Genomic DNA, 9958 nt, shown 5'->3' on the forward strand with positions numbered 1-9958 from the left:
AACAAAGTTTAGAGGTTAGCAAGGTTTTCCATAAAAAAATAGAGAAAACTAATATTTCCATTCGTCAATAAAGCGTTCAAGATTATTACTGAACCAAGATTTTTTGCTACAGCTTAACTCAAGCTGAAGAGATGATCTAAAACGAAATAAGTTATAAAACTCAAAACATGTGGACACTTCTTATGACCCTAACCTTCTACTTATTTATTTTTATATAAGAACTAAAAGATCAGTAATTTCTTCTTTTATTGAAGCAGACGATGCCAAGCACACTTATACTTAGTCAGTTTATCTTTGTTGCCAGTCAGTTTTATCTTGCTCTCTGTAGGAATGCAAGTGCCTATTTTCTTTATTGTGTATGCGCAGCTTTTCATAGGCCATCATTTTTTAAAGAATCAGATTCCAATAAACGAATGAAAGTTAAAAAAACGCTACACACTCATTTGATGGAAAATGCCATCAAAACCGTTTTTTTTACAAAATACATAATTGATACATGAATGTGTTTTCATTAGCTGGTAGCTTGCTTTGTGTCAAGAGCTTGTAAATATTCAAAAGTATAGATAAAGTGACAGACTGAACATAAATGTATTCACGCTTTCCGTATCATACGGAATAGTTCTATAAACATAACGCAGTTACGAATGAAAACGCTGCGCCCGAATCTTTCCCGCCAAAAAAATTTTTGATGATAAACATTATAAGTTTTGTGCTATATCTTTGAGGAATATATTGGAATAAATAGCTTCAGATATATTCAAGATTTAAACATCCCTTTATCTATGAACTACGACTTTCTCTGGTAACTAGTGAGAGCAGATTGTTAGTTTTGTTTCTCTCTACAGTCAACTGCGCCAAGACTCCAACACAACTTAACAACTAGTAAATAAAAAGTGTTGCACCTGATATCATGACTTTAGTGTGATCGACGTACGCCTAATTCGTAGGTGAATACAAGTCCAGAAAGTCGTCTGTCGGCGTTGAAGAAAAATCGTTTTAGATGAAAAAAAAATGCAAACGGTAAACGAAATATAATAACTTTTAGCACGAATAAACGTTTGATGAAGGCATACAAACAGAAAGGCAGACAGACTGACATAAAGAAAATAGACAGACAGCAGAAAGAGAGAGAGAGAGAACAGGAGAGCGAGATCTTTTTGTCTTGGCTGGTTACCATGAGCTGCCGCGGTCCACAGATTCAGCTGCTAACCGATTCTCGTTCAGTTACTCACAGATGCCAGACGCCGCCATAGCGTTACATTTATGACTTCTGTTCGGCTATTTCCTAAGGTTTCATGTTTTTATTTATTGTGAGAAATAATGTGAAATGTAAGTGCGAGTTATTTTATCTATAATATAATGTGCAAAGAATGTATATGGATGCAACAGAATTTCAGAACTTTGTGAAACCATGAAAGCTCTTGTTTGCGATATTCATTCAATGTGATGCAATAGCGATTTTAAGCTGGTACCCTAAATGCAAGAGCTTTGGTTGTGTGCCTGGTGAATTAATCAGCAGAAAAACCGTGTGTGTGTATATATATATACATACATATATATATATATATTATATATATATATATATATATATATATATATAAATATATATATATTATATTTATATTACATCGATAACTCTACCCACTGAGCTATCTTGATAGCTCAGTGGAGAAATTAGTCGACTGGAGTCGCTGGATAAGTATCTGTGTCGTGGGTTCGAGAATATATATTTTTTAATATATATATATATATATATATATATATATATATATATATATATATATATTATATGCATATATACACATATATAGTGTATTATATATTCACATATATACACATGTATAGTGTATTCTCATGCATATGTATATATGTATGTATTTCTCAGAAAGACCCGTAAAAGAACCGTTTGAATAGGCCATTATTTTTCGGCTAATACACATCATCTCTTGTCATGGTGGAAAATAAGAGGTAATGCAGAGGAATTATTCATTTGCAGGTCTCCCCTTTAGTTTTACCTTCTGCCAAGAGATTTCTTGCGAGCTGTTCTTGATAGCAGATTGATTACAGCTTTCATACCTAGACCTTGAATTATAAAGTTGACCCGGGATTTATTTAGAGACTGTTATGTGGCAGTGGGGATGACTGGATTACCTCTTTAACGAGAGGATTCGTGAGGGTAAGTCAGTCTTCCAGTGCCCTTCTGATATGTTCTTGTTATCTGGTTGGCCTGTGGTGGCCGATTCCAGAATCTTCCTCTTATATGGACAGGCAATTTTGAATAGGAAATATAACTCCTCCAACTGGAAAGTGAACGAAAATCCATATTGAACGTCTGTTTGTCCCACAAAGTTTTTCACAATCTCAGCATGGTACACTGTAAAGGCCTAAGTAAATTTCTCTTATTTTGATAGACATTCATAAGGACACTGTCTGGGGCTCTAGGATGCGATTGACAAACTGGTTTTCAGGTCCGATGCTCTCAGTCCGTTCTCAATACCCCTCTACTTTCGGGAGCTTATTGGTAAAATCTCTTGTGTTGTTATCCTCATGACTTCAAAAATATATTTCATTGGCTTTACTGATGGTTTTTTCGATAACATGTCGAGTAGGGTAGTTGGGTGAATGTTTACGGATGATATTGAATTCCTTGCTTAAGTAACTTTCAGAAGAGATTTTTAGTCCTCTGCAAAAGTGGATGGATGCTTGTAAAGGGAGAGTAGATCAGCAGCCTAAATACAGTATAAATGGTGCCCTTCTCTGTATGGTAGCTTGCTATCCATGGCGTACAGTACAGAGTATAATTCTTTACTCTGGTTTAATTGAATTAGGATGCGTTCTTTATTAATTGCACAAATGTGCTAGGCATTGCAGGTGATACTTCGACTCATGAACATCACCAACATTTAGCCTTGTAAGGCTCTTTTCAAGGTTTAGAGTCTTAGAGCAGTGAATGGGCCTTTCATTCAGCTGCATATTCATTGACATTGTTAAAAAAAAAAGTATTCGGCCCTACACCAAAACCTAATCGTTCCTCTATTGTCATGTACAGAATAGGTGTGTTTTGTTTCTAGGCCTGTTTTGTTACGCTTCTTAGGTTTCTTGTACAATTATGAATAGTTTCCACCGAAATTTGAGATTCAGTAGTCATGTTTCATTTATTTTTTTAGAAAAGTTTTCAAACATGCAGACATTTTGAGAAATAATGAGAGAATTCGATTGCTATTACAAAGAGTGCCAGCCAAATCTATCATATTATAGCTTAGCCGCCACAAATATAGATTTCTCATTTTCTGTAACCTAGGTTTACATTTTCTTTCGGCAAATATAATAGTAACTAAAGAACATATTATTGCACCATCGTTAAGAAGAGGGTTTGATCGGGTAACACTTAAGCTATACTTTGAATAATAACATAATTCTAACTATTTAGCTTATGAAAGGATTTGGTAAAATTTTATAAGTTGCCAATAAGACTCCAGCCAGCCATTTTTGCACGAAAAACCATTTTGAGTTTTTCATGCAAAAATGACTAGGAAATAATAGGGCACTAAAAGAACCTTAAAATACCAATATAACTTCACCTACGGGTATTGACTGGTTACAATTTTGCCGTATTAGCTATGGAGGGGGGGTATTCTTGCCTTATAAGTCGTAAATTTTCTGATTTTTTATTTATCATTTGCGCATAGTGTTTATGGGGTTCAAAATAATGAGAATGAAGAGCTCTTTTCAAAAGTGTAAGTCACAATTTCATAGCGTGTATTGGCAACTTATGAAATAATACCAAGGATTTTTTTTAGCCTGAATTAAATGAATTGGACGTAGGCTCTCTTCAAATGTGCTGGCTGACCAGTCGATTCGCTTCCCTCCACGTCAAGACTATTTTTGACCGCCAATTTAGTACTACAAAAATGGAAGTTTAGAAAATATATAATCATCAAAAATAAGAAAGTGAAGTAGTCCATTCATTGGGAAATAATGGAAAATGGGATATCTCAGGCATCACTTTCAATAATGAACGCTTCGGTAACTTAAAAAATTCAGGTTTTGAGCAGTGTGGCGCCTCAAAAAATAAAATTCAAAAGTAAAATTATCATTACTTAAGCAAATGTCGCCTTGACGATATTACGCCTGACTTATGATAATCCTCAAAATGCTTTGGAAATTAAGAGCTATACTTAAATTTAACCAAATCTTTACTCCCAGTAATATCATAAAGTAGAAAAATTAGGATTAGCTAGTAAAAAGAGAAATGTATTTGATTATGAACAGTACTCCGATAAGTGTCTGTATTATACTCCAATAAGTCACATTAACTTGGGTAGTAGTAGGTCTGAACCCTCTCATATACTCAAGATATAAGGGAGAAATACCCTGGGAAAAAACAAATCTAGGCAGAATACTTTGATTAATATAAACCGGTGCAATTTATACACGTTTTTTACCTTAAAAAAAAATACTGCCTATGTAACGCCTCTCAATTTCCACCGAGACATACGTCGATGTGTACTGTCTGAAATATCCTGGCTTATTCCAGTGTTCCTTTTATTGTTCTTTTAAGAAATATATTACTTCTCAGATTGCAGAGTGAGGTGTATATGTATATATATATATATATATATATATATATATATATATATATATATATATATATATATATATATATATATAATGTATATATATATATATATATATATATATATATATATACACATACACATATATATTATATATATATACATACATACATTTTATATATATATATATATATATATATATATATATAAAGTTAAGTTGCCCTTTTGATTAACTCACCCGTAAACATTGAGGTAACATCTTGCAATCGTGTTTCCAACGAAAAGCCTCTTGCATCACCTTGAATAATTATAATCATTGTAAACAAAAGCTTTAGAGTTTTACAATGCTCTGTTGCATCTACATTAATTCTTGGCACATTGTAGATAGCATCATTTGCAATCACATAAGTCATGATTTCCAACAATTCAACAAAGCATGATACCGAAGTAAACAGTATAGTTACTGAAGTTGTGTGATGGCGGTGTCTGGCAATTTTACGTTACTATAAGAGGACTGGCTAGAGGCTGATAACTAGGCTACAACAAGATCGCTCTCTCTCCCTGTCTCTCCCGCCCCTAAACGTTTCGTAGTGCCGAACGTCATTACATTCCATTTACCTACCAAGACAGATACGCTGTTGTATATCGGAAGTGATTTTCCCTCACCGCCAACTGACAACTTAGCTACCCTGCATCGACCTTCGAATCTGGTTTACTTTGAGCACACTAAAGTCATGATATCAGGTAAGACACTTTCTGATTTACTGATTATTAGGTAAAATTAGAGCATATGCATTATATGCTTATGCAAGTTTCAAAAGCTATTACTGAATTCAAGGATGATTTTAGAAATTGATCGGAAAAAAATTATTTCTCAAATAAAGAAGGGAGTAAGGTGAATAAAACACGGCAGTAGATGAGTATGGCATCCCACCATTATTCAGTAATAATAATAATAATAATAATAATAATAATAATAATAATAATAATAATAATAATAATAGTAATAATAATAATAATAATAATACGGTTAGGACTAAGAAAGTGTCCACATGTTTTAGGGTCTGTAACTTTTTTTTTTCTTAAATAACTGCTTCAGCTTTAGTTGAACTGTAACAAACAAAAATATTTATTCTCAACTCAACGAATGGAAATAGTACATTAATTTTCTACCCTTTTCCTGGGAAACGTTGTTAACAAACTGTGTTTCCATTTTCTTGAAGAATCTTCTTATCGAAGGAACGAAGGACATAGTGATGAATTATCATTGCGTTTTCCGGAAAGTACTTTAGAAAACGTCTTCATCCATAATTTTCAACATACGGACACAACAGGAAGCCTTCACTTTCTAAGAAACGAAAGGCAGAGGAGAAGTTCGCGGGGGATTTCCTCAGACATTGATTACAGGGAAAACTTGTATAACAGAGAAAACAGTAATAAGGACGAAGATGATGAAATACTTGTCGACCACCAGCAAGTTACAAGTGGACTGACTTCTGACCATAGATCTTACGCGTATGGTGTTGGACTAAGGGTGAGTATCTTCTTTTCATGTGTTAACCCAATACAGAAATATTTAGCTTAATTAAAAACATAAGTTGTGTTTTGACTGATGGAAAAAAAAAAACCTTGTTGTCGAAGGTATTACGAGACATTGTCAGTTATTCAGAATGATTACCAACCAAGTCACTTATCACAGGGTTGGAACGGGAACTAATTCAGTCAATCGATAAATACACTAATAGATATTTTGAATAAAAAAATATTCTTGTACACCATTACTTAAATCCGTTAAAGATAGTGTTGTGAATAGAATGGCTTGGGCTAATGGCAGATCGAGATCAAACAAAACATACAAGCATGTCGAAATCTTTAAAATATTTTCTTTTATTACAACACTTATTATTTTGCACAAAAAAAGACAAGTAAATATATATACATATTTATATATATATATGAAATATATATATATATGAAATATATATGTATATGTATTATATTTATATATATATATATATATATATATATATATATATATATATATATATCTGTGTGTGAGTGTGTGCCTCTGTGATGTGTGTATAAAATTTGAAAAATGACATCCCGTTTTCTACTCGCTGTTCTATGCGAAGTATATTTTCGGTTAAATTTACCGGATAACGAATCAATAAATGACGTAACAGTAAATGAAAACTTAATAACAATTCAATTCTACTTGCCCTCGAACAGAACGAGTGTGGCCACAAGAAAGGCGATTTTATTTGGGATCGAGAGAGGAAGAAGGAAACAAGACGCACATCAAAACAGGCAACGAACAGACAGGAGTACCTGGCAGCGGGCAAAAGAAGCAACAGTGATCAGTGAGAAAGCAATAGTGGAGAGTTTACGTATAAGCACTCATTTCAGTTGATTTATTTATTTATTTATTTATTTATTTATTTATTGGCCCCTTTCTGTTTGCCTCCTCTGTGCGTGACCCCTAACAAGTTAGATTGGATCCTTCCAGCAGAGACCATAACGGTATATAAGTCTATAGGAACATTATCCGTCTTCAAGTTTTCTTCATAAATAATTCGAGATCGCCTTAATCTAGCTGAGATGGTCCCGAAAAGCCAGAAAATTGCAAGTTTACCAGTTGATTCGTGAGGAATCTAAATTAAACACAAATGGAAACAAGATGTCGAATTATGAACTATGCTACAATAGATATCATAAACCTCTGTTATTCAAGGGCATTTCAATAGTTATGATACAAGAGGTCTTCCATGAATTTTACGGTGTTTTCAGTGCTTCAGATTCTCTTTAATATTCGTTGTGGATGATTTTCAGATCGGCTGTTGCTAAAATCGTTCGTAGCATTAACCTCTAGATAAAGTCAGCCGGAATAATACTCTGATCTAGAGTATGCGATTTATTATATATTTCTTATTCGTATTTATTATTTATCTAATATTTGCCTTTTCATTGGCCTTTCAGTAAAGAATCTTAACTCTTCTTGCCTGAATGTCCCTTTATATTCGTATGTCATAATGACATTCTCGTTTCGCTGAAACTCCCTTAAAAAATCCTGATAACCATTCTCTTGGTCTTATTTCCTTTTTGACGAAAAAAGCTTCATTGATTTGATGAACGTCTTCATCGAAGTAGTTCTGGATCTTCCAACTCCTCTGGCGTCCGTAGGAGCCCAGCTGAAGATCGCGTCTCATTTTCACTCGGGGTGGAACGAAGGACTTCTCCAGGCCTTCCCCATCTCCCATTCATCATTATCTCATCTACATGCGGAGCTTCCAAAATTCTCCTTGCTGTATTCTTTCTCCCTCGATTCTTCCATTTGACTCATAAGTATTTCACTAAATTCCACCTGAGAGAGAACCTGCACTGGATATCATTGTTACCAAATACTGGATACTTTCCATCTCTTTAATCCTTTTTCCAGCTAGTTTTATTTCATCCTTTTGTACATGCTATGCTTTCAGTCAATTGGTCTTTGTGAATATTGTGGTATTTTGTTGAGGAAAACAGCATCATTTGTGTATTCTAAGTCTCTTTATATCAGTTCTCCAATCTATACCCTCTCTTCCAATGCCAACCACTATTTCATTATGATTGTTCTTAACAACATTAAAAATATATCGAAATGTTTTTCCTTAGCATTTATCTCACTCTGAGTTTTGTAGGTTATTATGTAGAAATAAAACTGTATATTTGTAAATCCTATTTTATTTAGAGTAATTTCAATAAGTAATTGTATGGCTTTAAATAACGTTTATGTTTGAGGGAGACAATCTTAAGATTAGCTTGGTTCCATGAATTATTTTCAACAAACGAGCTCTCCTTTCCAACCCCTAAGGTAACCCAGTTCTCCATGGAACATCTGAGAAAGATGTGTGCCAAAATTGTGAAAGTAGCCCGCTCAAATAACCTCTGTAAAACTTGGTATGAATAATGAACTTTTTATTTTTATGTAGTAAATAAAGCTAAATAGAAAAAATTCCACACGTGTTTATCACAAACCCACTTCACCTGAACAGTGCCTTTATGCCAGCAATGCATACAAAAGTAACGTTGGCATGTATTTCCTTCACTGCGTAAATAAAGTTAGCAGGAGCTGACATTTCGATCAAGAAGTAGTATACGCAAGACAAGAAAAAGTGCTCATTAACAATTAGTCCAACCTCTTGGTCAAAAGTTCAACTAATAAATTCAATTATGCAAAGAAATTTGATCAGCAGTTAGTAAATAGTTGATTTTTACTGACTCCTTGATATGTAAAAACTTTTTAATATTATATATATATATATATATATATATATATATATATATATATATGTGTGTGTGTGTGTGTGTGTGTGTGTGTGTGTGTGTGTGTGTGTGTGTGTGTGTGTGTAATCGTAAATTTATTGCCACAAATATTACGCTGCAAATTTCCCTTAATATCCAGTTCACTCTACCCCAGGAATAACTTACACCCAAAGGCAATTGTAAGTGATAAGTGTTTTGTCAGCAGTGGGATACGAACTGCTGCCTGGTTGGGAAACAACGAAAATACATTGTCTCAATGAGTTAGAGTGAACTGAAAGTTAAACGAACTTTTGTGGCGTTAATATTTGTGAAAACACATGCACACACATTATTTATATATATATATATATATATATATATATATATATATATATATATATATATATATATATATATATGTGTGTGTGTGTGTGTGTGTGTGTGTGTGTGTGTGTGTGTTTGTGTGTTTGTGTGTGTATATATTGGTAAATTGATTGTATTTCAAAAGTAATAGCGACGGGTATTATCTCATGTTACACGTGGATTGACGTCATTGTCGCGTGACATAGCAGCCACATTAGAAAACATTAATCTACAAACAACTTGTCCAGTACGCCTCCAGGATATTAATGAGTGCTAGCATGAGTTTTATGCTTGTAACGGAGCCATTTTGAAGCTGATGTATGCCTTGCACTACGCCATCATTGGTATACCAGGTATATTTTCAATGTTTTAAAAGATCATGATCGATAACATATAAAAATTGATACATATTCTCTTTATCACTGTCCTCTGCGAACTTACAGCACTCAGCATTTGTACGTTTACACCCAATTCTCGCTGTCGTCTTTATGAAATAGAGGATTTTCAGAAGTTTATTTGCTATATTTGATGTTATGTTCAGTTTATTTCAGTACGGTAAAAAGGCGCTGAACTTTTTTTTTTTTTTTTACCTGTCATGTAGCCAAATCATAAGCCAGTAAATGTACGCGAAACAAATGAAGAATTATTCCGTAACCTATCGTAAGATTTGAAATCAACGAACGAAGTTTAGATTTGTTGTGTAAACAATCAACACCACACTGATTTAGTTCTCGAAT

General features: G+C 33.6%; 1 protein-coding gene across 1 annotated transcript; it reads left to right on the forward strand.

The window, feature by feature from the left end:
- The first annotated feature begins 5117 nt into the window (after positions 1–5117).
- LOC136843561 (uncharacterized) lies at positions 5118–8571 on the forward strand. The gene is made up of 3 exons (XM_067112080.1): positions 5118–5321; positions 5801–6111; positions 6807–8571. Exons 1-3 carry the CDS (start codon positions 5312–5314, stop codon positions 6939–6941), a joined length of 456 nt encoding a protein of 151 aa, XP_066968181.1. The 5' UTR covers positions 5118–5311; the 3' UTR covers positions 6942–8571.
- The last annotated feature ends 1387 nt before the right edge of the window (positions 8572–9958 follow it).

Source organism: Macrobrachium rosenbergii, chromosome 11 (genome assembly GCF_040412425.1).
Source record: "Macrobrachium rosenbergii isolate ZJJX-2024 chromosome 11, ASM4041242v1, whole genome shotgun sequence".
In the NCBI taxonomy this organism is placed as follows: domain Eukaryota; kingdom Metazoa; phylum Arthropoda; class Malacostraca; order Decapoda; family Palaemonidae; genus Macrobrachium; species Macrobrachium rosenbergii.

Bases quoted from the DNA above. Each gene is read 5' to 3' on its own strand.
- LOC136843561 (XM_067112080.1), top strand. The intron at 6,112-6,806 runs GTGAGTATCTTC...GCCCTCGAACAG, and splicing joins CGTATGGTGTTGGACTAAGG to AACGAGTGTGGCCACAAGAA.